This window comes from Lonchura striata, chromosome 8 (genome assembly GCF_046129695.1).
Source record: "Lonchura striata isolate bLonStr1 chromosome 8, bLonStr1.mat, whole genome shotgun sequence".
Classification (NCBI taxonomy): Eukaryota; Metazoa; Chordata; class Aves; order Passeriformes; family Estrildidae; genus Lonchura; species Lonchura striata.
In genome coordinates this window covers 511624-533939 of record NC_134610.1, presented here as the reverse complement: position 1 = coordinate 533939, position 22316 = coordinate 511624, and the positions used below count along the sequence as shown (strand labels likewise).

Genomic DNA, 22316 nt, shown 5'->3' with positions numbered 1-22316 from the left:
ACTGAGTTCCTGGATTTTTCTACAAAATTTTCCAGCGATTGGAAGTTTGAAGATGACTATTGTTGCCACAAAGCATAGGCATGGTAAGAGGAAATTTTGAGCACTTCCCAATATAGAATGTTTATGTTCATGCAAGAATTCCTTTGAAAAGTTAGGCAACATTGTGACAAGACATAAAGGGAAGACTTTGCTTTACTCTCAGATAAACTATACTTGGCAAAGGTAGAATGGAGTATAGGAACATTGTGCCTTCTAGCATCATATCCTAATCTGTTGGGCAGTTTCAGTCTAGCAATACAAAGCTGGTGTGTATGTTTTTGTTTATTTATTCTCTGTCTAAGCCATTCTTTGTGCCACTGTGGTATGTCACCAGATATTTTCTGTGAATTTGCAATAAACCACCCTGAGATTGATGGCAGCAGCTTATAAAGTGTTTTATACTTATTTTGAGGTACTGGCCATAGTTTGAAAGTCTGGGGGGAAAAAAGACCTAATTAATATTGGGTTTTTTCCCTGCCTAAAGTGTTGCACTTTGTCCTTTAAAGACAATAAGGAAAGGAGAACAAAAGTGACATTAAATAATTTTTTTTCTGATGGAGTTCAAAGCTTTGTAAAAGTCTGCACCAGAGAAATTTTCTGAATGGTTTGTCAGGGAGGACTTGTTTCTCTTTTTGTTTTTCCCATGCTTGTGCAGAAGGTTCCCCCAAGGCTCTTGGACCCTGTGTGCAGTGTGTGCCACCAGAACTGCCTTGGTTCTCACTTGGGGATCTGGACTTCTCCAGAAAGCTTCTTTTGTGCATCTCAGGTATCTGCCTCACTAATATCTGGGGAATCTCACACTGTCCCACAATCTGGTAGAAACAAGTTTATTTTTTACCTGTTTTCATCATCTCTGCTAATAGGGAAAACAAATGCTTTTCTTCTCAGTGAGCCTTGCTTGAGACTCCTTTCTTCAATCTTTAGCCTTCCCCAGGAGAAAAAATGCATTTTGTTTATTTGCAGTATTTCTTCTGTTGGCAGGATTTCGACCTGAGTGAGTTCTTGCTGGTGTCATATCACTTCTCTTGGTGTATCAGTGAACTTGACTCATGTGATGTACAGTGGGCTTGTAGGCATCTCAGGAGCAGGTTAAGGGGAGGCACTAAGCACTGTCTTGGCAAACTTATAAAGATTTACAGACTTAAGATTTTAATGAATAATTTTTTTTTTTTAAGTATAAAAGTTTGTGTTCCACTAGTAGTCAAATTCTGGTTGTGAGGATTTAAATTTATTTGGTTTGGACACTTGCCTGTGGAAGGAATGCTTTCTAGCATCTGAGTTAGAAACTATAGCGGTGCTAGGCTGTTTAATTACTGAAAACAACCGGACAGCTGTAAAATTTTAATAAATACAGGCTTGCGAGTAGTTAATATTTTTGGTAAGAGCATGCAGGATCTTGTCTACACCAGGAAATTATTGCGGGATGGGGGAGGGTGTGAATGTGAAGCACTGTCCCCCTTGTATAGACAAGCCTTTAATTTTGCTTGAGTGAGCTCTGGGATGTTCTGTGTATTCTGTGTTCTTGTCCTTAATTTGAGCTCTGCAGGGGCTGACAAGGAGTTAGTTATACTGTCTGGTCCATGTGAATAATCTCCCTAGTTTGGGGTCTGTGTGTGTAAAGAGAGCCCACACCTGCCAGGCTAGGGCTCAGGGGAGGCCTTGTGTGTGGTCCCATTGGGGCAGGTGTTGCCTGCCAGGAACGTGCAAACAGCCAATATTAATGCTGTACCATGGTCTCTCAATGCCACTGCATTGTACACTGAAATAAGAAGTGATTCAAGGGAAAAGGAATTGGGAGAACATGGGTGTTAAGAGTGTTTCTTTGTGGTTTACACTGCAGAAGAATGCCTGAGTCCAGTCCATAAAATAACACAAGCAGGTAATTAAGAGGAGAAAAACTCCATGAAAAAGCAGACAATAAAATCCTCAAAATACCAATAAAACCCTCAAAAACCCTCAAAATACTTGATAAGCAGGATGAAGACTATAGGAGAGTTGGAACTAGATATGGTAAGGAACTAAAATAGAAACAAGCTTTGAGTTTTATCAGCACCATCTTATGTTAGCATTCAAGGAAATACAGCTGTCTGTATTAGTGTGATGTTTCTTTAAAAAAATAAAAATATCAGGCATACTAGATTCATTGAGAACCTGCAAAGTGTCTGTGATGATGAAAAAAGTCACCTCTTTTGTATTCTGGACATAATATTGACCTTATTTTGTTTGGATTAGTTAGTTTTAATTTTGTTTTGTAAGTCATAACTGAAGAAAGGGAAGACTGTAGAAAAAGGTAGGTGACCGTGGTCTTGGCATTTTCTCTGGAGGGTCTCAGCAGAATGGGAACAAAAATTCTAGAACACCTCTGCTGTGGTCAGAAAAGCTGTGAACAGGTAAGATTTTCAGGTTGTGTTGCTCTTCTTTCCCAGTGTAGCCAGATAGGTGATTCCAGTCGTGATTCTTCATCTGCATGATTGCTGAATCCTTCGGGTTGGTTCAGACAGGGGCTTGTGACCTCTGGAGTGCATGGTTCTGGCTTGTGAGTGCTCTCCATCTGCTGCAGTGAAGATCAGATTCTTCAGTGCTTTGGTGTAGTGACAAATAATGGGCAGCAGTAATCTCTGAGATTATGATGAAGAACAATTTTTGCCATGTCTGATACCTGCCCAACATTTTTGGACAGCAGTCAAATGAAGTAACCAGCTTTTCTCCTGTGTTGGCTGGCAGTCCTCAGGGACACTGGCTAAAATAAGCAGCAGTTTGGTAAAAGAGTAACATAGCAGAAAACTGGGTGATTTCAGGGCATAATAGTTACATCTTTGGCATCTGAGAAATGAAATTAGATCCAGACTGGTGGGGAAAAAGCTACTGCAAAAGCACATTCTAACAGCTAACATGATAATTAGGTTTTTCTCACAATTCCTCATCTTTCACCTCTTATTGTATTTTAATACTGCTTCAGGGCGTAATTCCACTTCAGAAGTGAACAACAAACTGGAAACCTTGCTGCTGTTTTGCAGTTTCCTTTTAAACTGCTGCATAGCTTTCACTGGGTCAGATGAGAGGGAGAAAATGTGGAGTATCTCACTGGTAAGTTTAATAATTAGATGATTGAGTGAAGAGCAAATTATGCAAGTGAACTACAACTTGTCAGTTTATCTGTATTTTATCTGTTTTGTACTTAGATTGATCTTTCTGCCTGAGAATTGCCTACAAAGGGTAAAGGCCATAATTGTTTAGGGTATTGTATAAAAATATTTCAGTAATAACTATTTAACTTTAGTGGGTCTGGCTAAATATAGCATATTGGAAACATTATATATGCCACTTCTTACTTGGCTGTAGGGACAAAGGGTCAGAGACAGACCTCTCCAGTGTATGCTTTATCATTTTTGCTCATGCATTTGAATCATCATAACGCATATATCTCACTGGAAATTGTACCTTAAAAGTAAAACTACTATTCTCTTACAATGTCTGTTAATTCATGAATTAGTAGTCCCATATCCGGGGATACATACTCTGTTTATTACAAAATGCTAGATATTGATGGCCCAAAATGTAGTAATTTTTACTTACTGTCTTGATTTGTTGCATCAGTAATACTTTGCTCCTTTAAGTATTGCATTTTGCTGTATATTCCTCTTGTTTGAAATCTGGGCTTTAAATTTGCCAGAAAAGGGAAATGTTGGAACTTTTCTGTGTGACACATAGAACAACACTCTGAATGTGTTTGTAGGCAGTGAAAGCGGTTCTGACGAATTGAAGTTTTCTTTCAATGCTTAGGATTTTGGGATTCAAATTTTTGAATCTTTGGATTCAAAAATGCAAAATACACTTTAAAAAAATACAGATTATTTGGAAGTATGTGTTTAATAAATTCCACACTGAAAGGTGGCAAATACTTAAGTACTTCTGTGCAGACAGTAGACTAAGGTGTTCTACCCTGTATTTCTTTGCAAATGAATGCTGACTGGTTTTCAGGATCTAGATCTGGAAGCTTGAACACAGCTGTGGGTAGTACTGTAAGGAGTGTAAATGTCAGGAGTTCATGGGCATTAGCTCAGGTGCTTACCTGCCATGTGGGATTAGTTTATTTGACCTCTGCAGTTGTGATGAGCTCCTGTTGGTAGATCTTTGAAAATAACCCTCTCCAAAAGGTGAGGGAGGTACAAGAGCTGTGAATCATCTTGTTCCTGATGTTGTTGTCTTCAGTGGTAGTTTTACATGGAACACATTCCCATGCAAGAAAGTTGCTGAGTTTTAAGGAGAGGTTTGCAGGCAGAGTGAAAATGTGGAGAGATTTTTCCATCTCTGCTTTTCAGAGGAGGGATTCCTCAGGTAATGAAGTACTTATAAAGGTTGATACATGAACTGTTTTGTGTGCCTGTGGTCCTGACTTTTTCATTACCTAAAATTTGTGTTTTACCAAGCTGACAGTGTTTTGGAGTTGTTCATAAAGAAGCTGATCATTATAAATTCTCAAATCAAGGGACTTTCTGCCCTTTCCCTTCATGCTCTGAGCAGGAAGCATGTATGGAATGTCTTCTGCATCTAAAGAAAACAGTTGAACTGGTGGGAGCACAGCATCCATTTGAAAATGGTCTGGACAAAGCTGGGAGTCCGCCTTTGTCAGCAGCTGACAGGGTCTTCAACAAGCAGAGGAGTTCTGTTGGGACATTATTATTAGCACTCTGGGATAACAAGTCCACATCTAATACCCATTTTAAAATGGGAATTATAGTTTTAAAATTATTAAAAAAACCCAACAAACACCAAAAAAGTGGCTTCATGGCAGAATTTAAATATTGGAATTAAGAAAACATGAACTGCAGTTGTTTACCAAAGTGAAGCAATTGGAGTAGCTGAAAGGGCTCCTGAAGTCTGAGTCAGGGAGTTTTTCTACTTCATCTTAGCTGTGAGGGGAGAGAAAGTGCAATATGCTTAGAAAGACAGTGTGCCAGCATTACTGTAAAATATCCTATTAATACAGTTATCTTTAAAACAGAACAAGATTTACTATCTTGTGCCTGATTCAAGGGATGAGAAATTATAAATGCACACTATTGCAGTTCACTTTAATTGGTGTTATTGAGGTGTGAACTATGGGTATGAAGAAATACTGAAACTGAAATGCTTTTGGATGTATGTCAATAAGCATCGCAGTAGGCACAAATAACTTTGGTATATATATATATATTTTTTTTTTTTTTTTAAGTAACACTAAAGTATTTCTAAGCTGTAATCATTGGTTCATTCTCTGTGTTCACCTGCATGCTCTGGAATGCAAATGATGTTTTACTGGACCCCAGGTGGTGGTTTTAGCATTACTTCAGAAGATAGTTTATTTTTTTTTTATTTTTTTTATACCTTTCAACTTGCAAACAAAGAGCTGCTATTGCTTTGCTGTTGCAGCCCTTAGGGTTAGCTCTCTCTGTGTGCATAACTCACACAGCAAAAGGTGAGTTGCTTTGGAGGTACTTATCTTTATTTTGGCATTTCCTTTTATAGGGGAAAAGGAAGGAAGTGGGCTTTATTTCCAGGTAGTAGGCACTTTTCATATCCACACTGAATGTGGTCTGAATAAGCAACCATCTTGCATGCCAGTTGTGTTCTGTGTTAGATCAGTGGAGAACTCTGCACAGTAGGGAAATTGGCCTCAATTCCAAAAAAGAGAAAATCTGGGATGGAATTGTCCTTGATTCCTTTTATTTGGTCTCTCATTAACCCTTATCTATATTCTAAGAATAGGAATGACATATACTGTAGAGTTTCAGTTCTATATGGAGCCTGTCTGTCCTGGTTAATAGAAAATTCACTCCTGATTTGCAAAATAAGAAAGTTAAATATAATATGTGACTTTTCAGGTCTTCCTTTTTTTTTTCTTCCCCCTGCCACTCTATTCTAGCTATGTATCTGAAATACCTTTCTTAGATTCTGAAATTCATTAACACTTTTAGGTCCTACCGTTGCATAATGCAGGCTTTCTAACATGGCAGTTGGTTTTTGTATGGTTATTTTGATACATTTATTTTGCTTTGTATCCAATTAGTAATCAAAAATTATTTCCTTTTAGTGTATTTCATTTTTTGTTTAGATGATCCAGTTTTGGGCGTGTGTTTGTGAGCTTTTTCAATTTTCTTGATGCTGAAATTGGAGAGGGCTGATGAATTCCCATCCTTGGGGAAAAGCAGCTGGAGATGTTGCAGAGCCTGCTGGCCCTGGCAGCGTGCGGGATGGAGGTGTCTGTGCCCGTGGGTGGCCCTGCCTGCATGGGGACAGCCCGTGTGTGCCCGGCTGTTACCTGTGCGAAGCTGGTGGAGAGCAAGCCGGGCCCTGGAAACCTTCCAGGCTTCTGGGCGTTGTTAGTTCCGTATGCTTCAGGTTATTCATAGGAGCTGAACAATTCTATTGTACTGGTTTCTCTTTCTCTGTTTTATTTCATCAAATGAAGAGAAATTTCTGAGGAATCCACAGTTTTTGGATGGAAGATTTTTGCTTTTCCTTTTGATTTCATGTGGTGTTCATGGCAGTCAGTTACATAAGACAGCATAGTCAGGTTACTTTTTTCCCCCCCTTCTTGTTGCACATTCCGTACTGAAAGTTTTCTCTAAATGAGATACCTTTTGATTTTTTCAATAGAGAAAACAAATGAAATCACAATTCTCAGATGCTCCCAGAAAGCATTTTGAGAAAGAAGTGATCTTCATAATTCCTTCCATTCTGTTTTCCTTGCTCTGTAACTGGAGTTACTTCTGTGAAAGAACTGTTTTTCAGGTTTATCAGCCCAAATACATTTTTCTTATACTTCTTACTTCTCTGAAATCTGCAGCTGTTGCTCACTTGAGGTTGACTGTTAAGAGTGCCATGTGGCAGGCAGAAAGCGTTGTGGGGATGGAGGAGTTTGTTCCTCAGTTCCCTTGTGTGCTGTGTGTGGGCACAGGTGGGGGTGGTACCCTGTCCTGCTGTTATCCCTGCTGTACAGTCTTGCAGTTGGCATTCCCAGCTGATGTCAGCCTGCTCCCGTTACTGCCAGTCAGGCTGCTGAACTCCAGTCAGAAGTTAGAGCTTGATTTTAGTTTATTTTGCTGGAGTGTCCTACCGCAGCTTACTCAGGTTTAGCCCTGTAACTGCAAGTGGATGTGGAATGTGGAGAATGCTGCATTATTTTTCTGTATCAGAAGACAGCAAACTCTTAGTTGCTTAGTTCAAGTATTGAAGCGTTTCTTGTGTTTCACTACTTTGTTCAACCAAGTGACACTGTAAGAAATAAATGTGACTACCAAAAGGTCTCTCATAATTACCTCGTTTTTTTTGTATTGATCCTGTTCTTTATTTTGACTTGTGTGAATGGACATTGCATTTATTTTTCTTTCTCTCTGTTACTCTCCAGGAGCAACATTTAAAATGTTAAAGGCCGTTCTAAAAAAGAGCCGAGAGGGTGGCAAGGGGACCAAGAAAGAGTCAGGTATGAATATTATTGCAATGTTTTATACCCCAGGTGAGTTGGGCACTGCAAACCCAGGACTGTCCATCCTCTGGTGCAGCAGTGCCCATCCCAGGGGCATCTTCTTGTCTGCTGCCCCAGCTGCTGCCTGGGGAGCAGGAGCTGCAGGTCTGCACCTGCCTGGAAGGTGGCTCCAGTGCATTTATTGCTGCATGTCCAGCAGGCAGCAGGGGGAGAGCAGTTGGTTGTGCTTGTTGCCCTAGAGACACTGAGAGCAGGCTGTGTGTGCTGTGCTGCCAGCTCCTACCCAGCCTGGAGCCAGGCCTCCCGACCACAGAAATGCACTTTAAACTGCTTATTTGTTGTGTTACAAAAAAACTCAACACTGGTTATGTATTATGGGCAATAGAATTTTTATTATGTATGTCTTTTGAAAAAAAAAAATTATTGAATTTGTGAAAATATTATTTAGCTGGCTATCAGGTTTCTATTATGTTCTGGTTTTTGCTTTAACTACAGAGATTTTTGGAAGATAAAAGTAATCATTATCAAAATAAAACTTATTTTACTATTAACCATATATTTAGTAGGCCACTACTTACCTGCATTGCCTTCCAGGAAGAACGGTAACAGAGCTGTCGTTGCCATTTTCAAGGGCAGAGAAGGCCCAGCAGTGCTTGCTGAGGAGAAGCAGTAGCTGTAGATGTGCAGGTATTGGTGATTGGGATAAACCTGCCTGCTCTGTGCCAGGCGTGCTGAAGTCTTTGCTGCAGTGGCTGGAAAGCTCTTGGACTTGAGTGAAAGTGACCTGGTTTTCAGAGTTACATTTTTAACTTCAGACTTTTGATGTAGTCTAACATTTCTGATTTTCTGATAGAGTTTGATCCTGAATTATACATTGGAGTAAATTTATACTCTTTGGCAACATGAACTTCTTACTCCCAGAGTGCAATACAAATAAATCCAAATACGTCTTAAATGTATAAAATTGGATCCTTTAAAACAACACAATGCTGTTTTTTTGGAAAGCAAGTTACATACATGTCTTGCATTGCAGCTTTTAAAACTATGCAGTTACACTGAGTCCGGCAAGGGGAGGGTATTTTCACTGTTATTTTCCAAAAACTGGTTCTGAGTTCATCTGGCAGGTAATGTGGTGTTCTTCAGGAAATTTCTGTGGTCTTGTGAAGTTTTCACTCTGTCACAGTTCCTTTCTAAATGACTGAATGATGGGAGCTATGTTGATTAGAAGAAACATTGACACTAGATCGGAGATGCACAGAAATAATCACAGAGCAACACGAAAGGCATCCTGTTAATTTTGTGTGTGCTGCTGACTTGAAGTTACCAGCTGGGGCTGTTTAAACAGAGTGGGCTAAAGATTCCTGTGGTGAGGCTTTCACTGGTACATTTTTTTGTTAAAGTACTAGTTGGAAGTTGGTTTTGACTCAAAAAGAAAATTGGGCTGTTTGGAATGGAGCTCTGACCAGGCTTTGATTAAAATCTGAAGCTTGGAAAAAACCTTTTCTTGTAGGTTGGAAAGCATGGCTTTTTATTTTGGATCTTATGACATCTGTCTGTATTAATGTGTTGAAAGGAAGATTTTTCTATGTTTTTGCAAATATAATGCTGCTGTATTTCTGAGCAGCACAAGAAGAGTTAGAGTGTGGGACGTTTTTTGGTTTAATTTTTGGTTTGGTAGGTTTGTTTATTTGTTTGGGGTTTTTTGTTGTTTTTTTAAGCAGAGCTCTAGAGTGTCATTAATTAGATGTTATGGATACCAAATATTGGGAAAAATTGGTGAATAGTGCCTGACTGGTGAGAGGTAGAGCAAGGAGGAGTTCAGGAGCAGCTTTTTAAAAGGAAGTAAATAACTGATACATTGGATTTCAGAGATTTTGGGGTTTTTTTTTGTATTTGAAGATGTGAAAAGTATGAAGAGAGATGTGTGCATTTTATTCTGTTCTGTGTTATGCCAGGTCTTCCTGTAAAGTTATGTCCAGGTTATTAGCTTTCTCTGTTGTTCCAAAGGACATTCCAATTCTTCCAGCTGTAAGACATTTCTCTACTTTTAGAAAAGATGTGAAGCAAGGCAAAGAACATTGGTCTTTGTAGAGCTTATTTTTGCTCACTCATCTCCCTGGTCTTAAAACTGAAAACAGGGAGAAACTGAAGGGTTTTTTTGATTGTAGAGTTTTCCCACTTCATGGCTGTTTGGATATGGAATAGCAACAACAGCTTAAAATTTCCTGCTCTCTGAAGAGAGTAGAAATGCACCCCAGCGATGGCCATTCTTCAAACTGCTGTTGGAGAGAGGATTGCAGTAGTAAATGTTGATGCTTCTCTCAGCTCTGTGGGCACATGGGCTTGATTTCTTGCTTATGAAGTTTTGAAAAAATTTTTCAGAGCTTCTGAATGTGGGAGGATGGAGACAGTGCATCTCAGTAGGGCCACCTTGAACACATCTGGGAAGACTGCATGGTCTTTTTTCAGTATACTCATGGCTTAGGGGTGATGCTGAGGAGCTAGAAGGTAGTAAAATCTCCATGGGTCATAGTGGGCAACCCAGCCAGCGTAGGAAGGACACCAGGGTGATGAGTTGCAGCTATGCCTTTACCACATGTGACCATTTGAAGTCAAATTGGAAGGAGTTTATGCTAAACGCTAAGAGATCATTCTTAAACTGAAGTAACCCCAGTTGTCCCATGGGTTGCACGAAAGGAACGCCTGGAAGTCTGCGTAATTTAGATCTGAGTGGGATGATTCCTGTTTTACTGAATAGAACTTCCTGTTTGTGTGTTAACTCTCTTTTATGGGTTTTACAGCTGGTAGGCTTGTGGAACTAGTGCGAGTAGGAATGGTGGTGTTTTTTTCTGGATTGGTGGCAGGCACAGCTGTAATATTAAAAAGTGCAAAAGGGTTAAAGGACAAAAAGAAATAACTCTAACTTTTTTAACAGTAGCTTATGTGGATTTTAATATTAGAATTTCTCATTTGTCCTGACATAAGGGATTAAGAACTGAAGCTGTAACATTTTTGAAATCTAGCTGCTGGGAATGTTGATTGCAGGTTTTAATGGCTTCTTAAATTCAGGGTTATCTTGAAAAAGAAGGTTGCAGGAACTAGTATTGATACTTTGAGAGAGAGACTGAAGTGCTCTGCTGAAGAGTGGTAGAATGTCTTTGTAGAAATAGCTTCTACCTTGATCAGATGGAAGGCTCTCACGTAAGAATGTCACTTTTGGAAAAATTATGCCTCAAGCAGCACCAAAAGCAGAAGTTAGAGATTTGTAGTTGGGCTCAGACTCTGCAGTTGCTTCAGTAGAAATTCTTCTACAATAGTTCTGTAATAAACCCATTTTAAAATGGATTTATTTAGGCGTGGCTGGGAGGCATTGATAGGTAGATAGGTGGCTGTTGTAGAATTAGATAAAATCTAAATGAAGCAAAATTAGTGTGATTAAACATGCACATATGTAATTATCAGTTTGTGCAAACATACATGAACACAAATGAAAGTAGCTGTGTTGGCAGCAAGTTACATGTAGAGCAGCTTTTGCAAGTAAACTTAGGAATGTTATTTCTAAGTGTGGATTTGAAGATAAGGTGGTTGATATGGTACTTAGGTAAATAGATGAACCAAATGCCAACAAAATGAACAGAAATGCCAACCAAATGAACAGAATTTCAAACAAACCAATTTATTACGCAGACATACAACTTTTTTTTCATTCAGATTTTTTCTGGTTTTTTGCGGCATGAAGAAACCTGTCTTTACAGCCCTTCAGACATAGTTATTTCCATACAACAGACATAGCTATCTCTAAGTTGATTTTTCTTTTCTCTTGTCCTTCTTTGCATTAATGATGTGCACTTGATGAAGGACGGAACCTGAGGGGGATAAACCCACAGTCTGCACCTGTAACCTTAAAGTAACAGAAAACTGTTTGGGCAGTGTTTGAAACCAAGCAGGAAGGGAGTAAACAGAAACAAAGTAAAAAGTGGTACTTTCTCCTCTTTGTTAACTTGTCGTCAAATACCTGTTATCTCTTTAAACTCTCCCAAAGTTTCCAAGTCCTCTAGAGATTGCTGGGGAGCTGTCTCTCCAGTGGGACATGGCAAAACTGTCTCACCTAGTGCCCTCTGCTGAGGGTTCATGTTCTCATTCCTCGCTCTTTGTCTTTTGCTTTGCTCTGTTAATAGACTTTTATTTTCTACATTTAAGGTAATCCCAACTCTGTGTCTATTTCTGCCCTGTGTTTCTTTCTACCTACCATAGGATTGTGTGTTTTTGCTCTCTCTCCTGTGTTCTCACACTTGAGGTTTACTTGTTGACCAATTTATTTCTTTGAGGTTTTTGACCTCTGTAACCACAAGGATATCTTCTGTCTCTGGCCTCAGCTGAAAGTAGTTGGCTGTTTTTATTTTAATATAGCATAGAAATTTTGTGTGTTTGTGACACTGTTCAAGCAATCGGAGCCAGAAGACTGTTGTTCAAGTTGAAGTTCTACTTGGTTACCTGTAAGTCCTGTCTGTGCCTATGAAGAGGTGATAGTATAAAGAATATACATAATAAGCTTCAGAATATAAACAAAAAGTACTTCTTAATTATGATTGGTTCAGAAATTCTACAGACCTACTAATTCTTAAATGCTTAAAAATGCTTCAAAGATAAATATGTATTAGTATTTCCTGCTGGGTTTCTGTACTGCCAGCTGTTTCCCAGTATATAATTACATTTGTTTTCTTTAACTGTCCCAAAGTCAGCAACTTGCCTGCGTTTGAGAATCTGCTTTTTTTTTTTTACTTACTAATCAAAAGCTCATTCAGTATAAAATACATGTAATGTATTTTAATTTAAAAAGAAAATAAAATCCTGTATGTTAAGTTTCTACAGAACATACTCAGTTATTTCAGATGGCTTTGTAGTAGCGTGACCATTGTTGTTCTGTTGACCCAATATCAGGCCTGAAGGAACACGAATAATGGCAGTATTGTGCTTAGTTTGCAGTGTTCTTCCTGCACTAAATCCCATCAGAAGTTGAGCATCAAATGTAGTACATGGTATGCCTGGAACATTCATTGATGTCAGTAGAAATTCAGTGTGGTAAGTAGTTGGGACTTTCAGGTTTTCCAGCTTCAAGGCTTGTTAGATATTAATAGTAGTGGTCAAATACCAAGGGACGGATTATTATGTCAACAAAATGATGATGTTTAGAATGTAGCAATGTAGTGCTTTAAAGGCAGAGAATCTGGAGAAACAGTCTGGATGATTTGATTTCTGAAATAAAAGTTATTGAAGTAATTACAGATTTGTATACATCAGCCTTTCAGTGATTGCCTGCATATTTAGATTTTTATTATTATTATTTGTTCTGCAAAAAGGGTCCATATTAATAAATGTTTCTTTCGTCTTGCTTGATTCAGATCTGGTAGATCAGACCTAAATTTTTTCAATACTCTTTGAGACTTAGTTTGCATTTGCATTAGTTTCTTCTTGTATTCAGGTATCTTCATGTGAGTATCTTTGGCTTAAATATGGGTGTACAGACTTCTGAATGTTTGTACAGAATGGAGGTTTTATTTCTGCATTAGGTTTCATTGCAGATTAACATATTGTTAGTTACTTTTGTTTGCCTTGCGCTTTAGGAATACTGTGTACTGAACAAGCTGGATGAAATCTGTGCATTCAGAGTTTCCTCTCTTTTATTCACTCTTTTATCAGATACAACTAAGAAATTGAGATTATGCTTAGTATTCTTCTTCATAAGTAAAATGGCTTTTGAAGGCATGAGCTGTATGAGGTTCCACCATCCCTGTTTTACTTTCTATTTGTCCTTTCGGCCAAGGCCCCTGTTACAAGCCTGACATGCAGCACTTGCAATGATAAACATAAATATGCTGAAATTTACTGTCACTGGGTTTTGAGGTTTTTTTGTTTGTTGGGTAGGTTTTTTTGTTTGGTTGCTTTTTTATTTATTGTTTTTATTGCTAGTGGCAATTAAATTGCTACTCTGAAAAGTGAAGCTGCTGTGCAGAAAAGCCTAATTTTTTCTTAAGACCCATACCCACTATTTAATCTTTATTTTAAAACTGAGTATTTTAAGAATTACTTGCTTGTAGCAGTAAAGGTTTGATTCTCAGCTGACTGTGGTGAGCTAAATGCAGCTTTTAACACCCCTGTCTTATATTACATTTCACTCAGCTTTTCTGACGAATACAATCTGAACCCAGCTGAGAGCATCAAGGTACCATTCTGGAAAACTGAAAGGCTATTAAATAAGTTTGCTTTTTTAAATCTAAATATGTAAAGTCAATTGGCTTTTTTCTGTCCAAACACTCTGTGATACTAGGCTTTGAATTTTAAGAGCAAAGGGCATTTGTGCTGCATAAAGTACACATTTGCTGTCTGGAACATTGAACTTGGAATGGAATACTTTTACGTTTCAGTTTGACTTTTTGTTGTTACTCTAAAAATGCCTTGCAATAGAAGAAGCATTGTTTCATGCTTAAAATATGGAGCTGTTTTTTACTATCGTGTGTTGCTTTGCCCACTTTCAGCTGCTCTTGTCAATTATTTAAGAGCTTAAGCTTTCTTGCTGAGCACTGATTATTTAATGTGGTGAATGTCTTTTCAGAAGTCAATTCCAGTGATGTATCCCATGTACATATAAACATCACCCCTCAAAAAAAAAAATCCTGCCCTTGAAACACATATGCAAATAACTTCAGTGGCCTGAATGACCTCTATTTTTCACTGTTTTCTGGGGTTTTTTTTAAGAGCTACAGGAGAACGTTAATATTTTGTGTCCTAATAAAGTAATCCAAGGTGCAGAAATAAATGCCAGAAAGTGAGCAAATAATGTTAAGTACAAGCAGAGTTGGCAAAGGTTGGCCATTTAAACCATTTATTCTAATTTTGCCTGGGTTGTTTCTCACTCATTGCACTTCACTGCCTCCTTTACTCAGGCCATAATGTGTTTTCTTCCCATTCCATGCTAGTTTCTCTCCTTTTCTGGTCTTCCCAGAGTCTTGAGAGCAAAACAATTAAATGTTGCTCTCCTCTCATGCATGTATTTTCCATGCCAGCAGCTTGTGTCCAGTCCCAGAAGGCTGGCTGTGGATGGCTCCACTTGGCAGGAGTGGTTCTGCAGTTCCTGGTCAGTGATTGTCCTGTGTGACTGAGCTGCCTTGTCCTGGCTGGACAGACTGGGACACTGGACTCCCCAAGCCTCCTGGATTGCCCTCTCCTGCAGCTGGGCTGGCTGTATGTGCAAGTGCACACACGTGTGTAAGCATTTCGGTTTTGAAAGACACAACCCTTCAAGGGCAGTGCTTAGTGTTTTACAATAAAAATTAAGCTCCTTATACTCGGTCACTGAGCCATGTTAGAGTTCTGTGTATACGTGCCTGTCAGTTCTATTGAAAGAATATCAAACCCACTGGGTTTCATAATCCTTAGACAGTTTCTTACTGCTTAGACATAGAGAACTTGTTCTGGAAGGGACTTTCCAATTTGGATGGCTTTCCTTGTTCTTACAACTGTTTTCTTTTTCCCACATGTAGTTTCCTTCTGAACATGTCTGTAGGGTCGCATCTTTTCTTAATATTTGTTAGGGTGAAACATCCTGTGAAGCAGAGTAGACTTTGTTAAGACTGTCAGTGGTAACGTGTAATCACATCAGTGTTTACATTCTGTGGGGCTCACAGGGAGCCTTGGTTAGCAGCAACACCCTGCACTTTTTTTCTTTTTAACACATCTAAAGCAGAACTACAGAATTTAAGATTTCTTCCATTGTAGCATGATTTTATATCAGATGTTTTTCTGAAGTGGGTCGAGAGTCTTGTTTCACTTTAGTAGAAAGGTTAAGGGAAAGACAAAACAGGCTATCCCAGAAGGGCCTGTTGAGGGAATCCATGGAACAGTTTTCTCTGAGGCTGCTCTCAATATCCAGGATCAAAGAGGCTGCATTTTCATTGTTTTAACTCTCACTGTTGTAAAGGTAGTGGTCCTAAGTAATCTGAATTCCCACATATGCATCAAACTCAGTTTACACATATTCTGGTAATATAGGTGGCATTCTGGTTTCTAAGCAACTTATATTGAATGAAGAATTAGATGCATTTTATAATGTTTAATGCTGATATAGACAGGTGTGACGGTTTCCATTTTAGTTATCCCCCCTATTAAATAGGATTAGTTTGATCTTAAAGTTCAAGTTCTCTTTTAGAATACTAAGTTCTACAAAATCATTACTGTAGTCATCCTTGTATCTCTTTGCATCTAAAGGAAAAAAATGTAGTTTATAATCAGATTATCCATTCAGTTGCATCCTTAGGTGCAGCTAAACTGGGATTTGGTTTTCATTCTCTGAGCTTTTTGTGTGTGGTTTTTAAAACTTTGTTTCTGTAGTTACATTGACCACTGAATAAGAACTCGAGTGTTGATTGATGCTTATGGAAGGTTTTTGTCCAGAGGCTGCTTGGCAGTGGAAAATGTACAACTCAGAGGTTTTAAAAAAATGGAAGCAGAGTTTCACAGGACCTTTCCTTATGTGTTTGTTTTACACTGACAAACTTCCTTCTGCTCCAGAACTGATGGAGCCTGCTTTATACTCTGGTAGATGGCAGGCAATGTCATGTAATTTTAAGGTATTGTTCTGGTAGCTAAAATATTTTAAATTACTAACCTTTGAGTTAGTAACAAGTAATTTTGGGGTTTTGTGTTTGTGTGGCATTTGCTAGTATCTGGGCATTGTAACAGATTGTATTTTGACAGGTATTTCTCATGCATTTTTCTAGTATTGTTTCCATAATGCTAAATTGATGTGTGGCAAGCATAGTCTATTACCGGGTGGATCCCACAAGCTTGGTAATTTTGGGTTTATCTTGTCATGTGTTGAGCCACATATGTTATGGGAATTTTCCTGTTTTTGGATGAAATGTGGAGATTGGTCATCAGTCCAGTTTATACAAAATAGAAAGTGCAGACTTAGAATAAATAAATCTATGGGATAGATGTAGAGATTTGGGAAAGGATGATGTAAGCATGTAAAAAGCTTGGCACCCCTCGTTATCCCACATGTAATTGAACTGGAGGCAGCCACAGACAAGGTTCCTTGTGCAGGTCTGGATGCTGCGGTGCCAGGACCACACGTCTGTGGGTCTGTCTGAGGTGTCACAGGCTCGGTCTGACTGTGGGGCCAGGAGCCCCTCACTGAGGCAGGGACACTGCTGTGTGCCCTGGCAGCCTGTCCTGAGCACGGAGCCTGCCCTGTCCCTGTTCCTGCTGGGTGGAGGGAGCTTTGGAGCTGGCCCTGGCCCTGTCCCTGTTCCTGCTGAGCGAAGGGAGCCTCAGAGCTGGCCCTGTCCCTGTCGGGTAAAGGGAGCCTCAGAGCTGGCCCTGTCCCTGTTCCTGCTGAGCAGAGGGAGCCTCAGAGCTGGCCCTGGCCCTGTCGGGTAAAGGGAGCCTCAGTGATGGCCCTGTCCCTGTTCCTGCTGAGCAGAGGGAGCCTCAGAGCTGGCCCTGGCCCTGTCGGATAAAGGGAGCCTCAGAGCTGGCCCTGTCCCTGTTCCTGTTGAGCGAAGGGAGCCTCAGAGCTGGCCCTGTCCCTGTTCCTGCTGAGTGAAGGGAGCCTCAGAGCTGGCCCTGTCCCTGTCGGGTAAAGGGAGCCTCAGTGATGGCCCTGTCCCTGTTCCTGTCCCTGCTGAGCAAAGGGAGCTTTGGAGCTGGCCCTGGCCCTGTCCCTGTTCCTGTTGAGTGAAGGGAGCCTCGGAGCTGGCCCTGTCCCTGTTCCTGCTGGGTGAAGGGAGCCTCAGAGCTGGCCCTGTCCCTGTCGGGTAAAGGGAGCCTCAGTGATGGCCCTGTCCCTGTTCCTGCTGAGCAGAGGGAGCCTCAGAGCTGGCCCTGTCCCTGTTCCTGCTGAGTGAAGGGAGCTTTGGAGCTGGCCCTGGCCCTGTCCCTGTTCCTGCTGAGCGAAGGGAGCCTCAGTGATGGCCCTGTCCCTGTTCCTGCTGAGTGAAGGGAGCCTCAGTGATGGCCCTGTCCCTGTTCCTGCTGAGTGAAGGGAGCCTCAGTGATGGCCCTGTCCCTGTTCCTGCTGAGTGAAGGGAGCCTCAGTGATGGCCCTGTCCCTGTTCCTGTCCCTGCTGCGTGAAGGGAGCCCTGGCCTGTGCAGCGAGGGATGAGGGCTGTGCCAGGCTTCCACTGGAGCTGCTCTCGGGCTGTCAGGGAGTTCTGGGGAAGTGCTGGTCTGTGCCTATGGTTAGGGCAGCATTCCAGGGACTGTGGTGTGCATGCTCTGCTGGCTCCCTGCTATTCCTGGTGTGCGTGGTTTCTGAGCTCGCAGGTGTGGGTTTGGTCTGTTACGTTGGGTTTAACAGCCTGTTAGAAAGGGCCTGGAGGAGGGTGCTGTTCCTCCTTTCTTGGAATGATACTTATCTAATAGGTGTCTTTTACACTTAACACAAGAGTTTTCCTTCAGCAGAACACAGCACTGTTCAAATACACTGACCATCACTGAGGATATAACACCCTTAGGCTGAAGCCTTGAGTTTTCTCAAGGTGTGAATTTTGCTCCCAAGAGCTGCTCTGTCTGAACACCATGGGGATGTGAGTGGTAATGTGCAAAAGCTTATTGTAAAATTAGGAAATGAAGTGATTAAAAAGGGGAATTTCTGTGGTACACATTTCACATTTTTGTGTTTTAAGTCATATTACTCTTAGAATCTGAGTCATGGAAGCCTGTTCTCCACAGCATCAGGAAAAAGAAAAAACAGAGTACTGCTGTAACAGAAATTCCTAAGATGCAGTAGTGTCTCTATATATTGACTGTAAAATAGCTTTCCTGTTACTGTCATGGTCAAATACTCAAAACTTACTGATTAGAGCTATTTAGCTCCATCCAGCTCTCTTCCAAGTTGCAATGTTTCATATACAATAGAGATGAGTAAATTAATTCAAAATTCAAAAGTCTACTAAGAAGGAAATGAATTGCACAGATTATGCCATAATAAAAGGGAAAATAGAAATTAAGGAATTGCAAGTGAATGTATCAACCCTTTTGCACCCCCCACCCCTCAGCAGTCCACCTGGAATACTTATAAATTCCAAACTGCAACCTGGATATGTATCTAGTAAAAAGCTGTTAACGGGAATTCCAGTATTTTCTAGTTATATTTAGCTGCATTGCCATTCTACTGTGTTTTTCAACACTTTTTGAAGCAAACTCACATATTCTGTACTGAAAAATAAAGAATTATATCACCAATGTTAGATCTGTGTTTAAATTGGCTGTTGTAGAAGTTTAATTTTCAAAAGAATAGAGAAGGAAAATCCTTAGCCTCTTTACTAGCACTGAAAGTGGGAAAACAAATCTTAGACTGCTCATCTCTGAGTGTACCTATTAGTAATACACCTTGTCATTACATCTAAGGGTAACCCAAACCCTCCTTTAACTAACTCAGTAAACAGTATTTCAGGTGGTCCTGGCTTTCATGCTAATGCAGTGATGCTAAAACACCTTTTTAGTTTGAAAAATACTTTTATTTTCATAGGAAACTTGATGTTAAACCTAAGGATGAAATTTGAAAAGTGCTGACTGTTGAAAGTGAGATTTTTCTTCCCCCTTTTTCTCTTGTTTGTTGCTTACTTGTGTATTTTACATTTGCTTACTTTGTATTTACCCATTAAATTTGTTTGTTGCTTACTTGTGTATTTACATTTTCCCAGTAATTATCTGGATTCTGCAGTGGAGGTGGCACAGTAGGGCAAGTCATGCTCAATTGTTGCTGGCAAATGTTTTCTTGTGTTAAATACTTATATTTCAATGCAACTCTAGGCTGTTTATTTTGGCAGATGACCAAATACATAACAAAATTCTATTTTTAGCAGGTGACTGCTGCCCAGAGAATGCCTCGCAGGTTACAGCAACATCTGGCCACAATGCAGATTTACCCAGTGGCGAGCAGCCAGGCTCCCGGGACACTTACAGAACGAACTTGGCCAAAGGAGTCTCAATGTCACTGCCGTCCTCGCCTCTGCTGCCACGGCAGTCCTATCTGATGCAGGCAAGAGCAAACAAGAAGTCTCCAGGTAAGATGAAACAATGAGCAACTAAAATCTTCGTAACATGTTAACTACTTCATAACATGTTAGTTATTGATAAATGCTGCATAAAATAACATAGTAAAATCATGTTAAACTTTTGCTACAAGAACAAGAGTAGTGCATGTTTCCTGGTTAAAAAAGGATTATTAAAGGTTATTAAATAGAATGTATTATTGCATGTGGCAAAAAATTAATCTGTTTGGTGTTGCAGATACTTATATTGAAGTGTCTGAATATGATTAAACCTGGTTATTTATGTTTAGTTTATCAGGTGGAGGACTGCTGCAAAAAGCTTTGTTTGTGCATGTGTTAGTGACTGTGTGAGTAGTTTGTGGTTTTTACAGTTCAATTATTTTCCTTGTATCTCCATACACAAATGGATTAATAGATAAGTTGCTGTGAAAGGGACAAGGAAGTTGTTAGTTTTCAGCAGTTGTGTCCTCAGTGATGTCTACCCACTGGTGTGGGAGCTAGTCTAAATATGGGGCTCCATGGGGCTCCTTTTATCAGCATTCTGTGCATAGAAATCATTCCAGCACACCAGCATCACTTGGGTTCACTTGGGTCAGGGCAGGAGAGACAAGTGAAACTCTCCATGTTCCTGTTGCCTGTGGAGACACTCAACAGGTTTGAGTATATAATGTCTGGAACAGAGTGTCAAAAGCTGGGCTTTGTCAGCACAGAAAATGCTGAACAGTTGATGAGTCGTGACTGAAAAGCCGTATTAACAATGACTGTAGAGTTATTCCACTGTGACCCACAGCCAAGGGAAAAGATTTCCTGTGATTCTACAATGCTGCGACTGCATTGGCATTTATGCATTATTATTTTGTACAAAGACCTAACCAGGTGATAGGAGGCTGACAGAAATGTTGTGCTATTCCTTTGACTTTCACCAAACTCTAGTTAATGGAAGATGATTCAATATAAATTAGCTGTCTAGTATCTGGGGCAGGGGTAATAACAAGATTATACTAATGTCCTGATTTCAAAGCTCTCTATTTCAGTAGTATGACAGCAAGTTACAGATCTTCCAGGGTATGGTGAATGAAAGAAAAAAGGGCTGCACAGGAGGCTGAAGTAGTGTTCTGAAGTTGGGTTGTAGTGATGAAGTTGTCTAGCAATGATAGAACAAAATTCTAATTTCAGTCCTCTCAGTTGAGCTTCTTCTACTACTAAACTAGAATGAGCATTGTTTGGATTTGTTCTCTTACAGGTGTGCAGCTAAACCAGTATTTGTTGTCTTAAAGGGGTAATAGTTTATTGTAGTCTGATCTAGGAGGCTCAACTAAAAGAATGAAAATACTGATTTATAAGGGATATTCCAAAAAACATGATTGTGGAGTTTAAGATGTGAATGAAAGATGATGCTTCTTCACTTGAAAAAAATGTCTACGACTTTCCTTACATTAATGATATAATAATTATTTAACAGAGAAAGATTGCCTTGGAAATCAGTGAATTTCCATCAGTGAATGCCAGAGGTGACTCCTAGCAGAGTGTTGCATAATGTACAACAGAACTTTAGTAAGTTTTGAAGTTAAACTTCAATTAAAACTTTTAATTAATAAGCAAATTAATCATCATACCTAATTCTTGAGACTAGACTAGGTCAGAGAACTGGTTTCATCTCAGGCTGCAGTTCAATGCCCTACCCTTGGGAGCCCTGGGACTGTTACTCCTGAGAGCTCTAAGGTGTCCCAGCTCCAAGGTCCTGCATCAGGCAATCTCTGGGATCAGTACAGCTATAGATCCACTTAGTCCTGACAAGAGGGAAGGGATGGAGCTGCACAAGTTACAATGATCTTCTGAGACATCAGCTCTTCTTCAGTCAAAAATGCATTAAGAATTACTAGCAAAGCAAGAGATGACTTAAAAAACTATTGGTACAGAATTGTTTAAATCTGTATATTGTCCCCCTTGGGAGGAGACTGGTGTAATTCTGGTGATACCAGCTTTAGAAATCTGCACTAGATTTAGGACAGAACTAGAACAGGCTTCAGGAATGACTGTCAGTGTGGGATGGCACTGAAGAGAGGTCACAGTAATGGACTTAGAGTGGTGTTTGTCCACCTAGAAGAAAGGCAATTGTAAAAAGGAGACAGTACAGTCACTGTGTCTGGCAGTGTTGTGTTCACTTGCTGATGTTGAAGAGTATGAGAGAAGGGCTGGAGTTAGTTCCTGGAAGAAAAGTCCATCCAGAGCTTCTAAAGAGCGAGTGGCCGCTTTTGCCTCAGGCCACGATAAGGCACTCAGCAGCAGTCAGGAGGGATGGCAGGGAGTGTGTTTTCCCTTACTGGGATTCCTCTGCAATTTGCTGCTGACAAAGCCCTGTCCCAGGTGAACATTCTGTCAGACTTGATTCAGCCATCCTACACTTCTGTAAAAGAGCTGCTGTTCTGCAGCACTTCACATTTAAATTTTCATCCAAGGGTTAATTCATGTGTCCTGTTCTAGATTAGCGCTTGAAAAAAAATTACCATGAATTCTCCTACTTGTTGCAATGTTGTGTATTGGGTTTGCAAGTACTGTTAAGTCACTTCCACAGCAGTTTGAGAGGAACAAAATTCAGTAAAGGGTTTCTTCCACCCTAAAGCATGAGTATTAAAAATACATCCTGAAAATCTTTCTGTGTTGATCTCATTTTGCAACTGCTACACATTTTTTTTATTCTTTTAGAATGAGTGCTTTTTGTTGTCCAACTTTGATATGTTTGATTATACTT

The 22316-nt window shown here is 40.0% G+C and overlaps 1 protein-coding gene across 4 annotated transcripts in view; it reads left to right on the top strand.

Annotated features, from left to right (window-relative positions):
- TANC1 (tetratricopeptide repeat, ankyrin repeat and coiled-coil containing 1) overlaps positions 1 to 22316 on the top strand; it is a 57890-nt gene that overhangs the window by 6009 nt on the left and 29565 nt on the right. The window contains exons 1-3 of one of the 4 annotated variants that reach the window (XM_021543474.2): positions 2427 to 3126; positions 7430 to 7504; positions 19373 to 19576. In XM_021543474.2, the coding sequence (XP_021399149.2) occupies positions 7444 to 7504; positions 19373 to 19576 (265 nt within the window). In that variant the 5' untranslated portion in view covers positions 2427 to 3126; positions 7430 to 7443. Of the gene's footprint in view, positions 1 to 2426; positions 3127 to 7386; positions 7505 to 19372; positions 19577 to 22316 lie in introns of those variants that run through there. The other 3 variants (XM_021543476.2, XM_021543473.2, XM_031505463.2) reach the window with 3 other exon arrangements.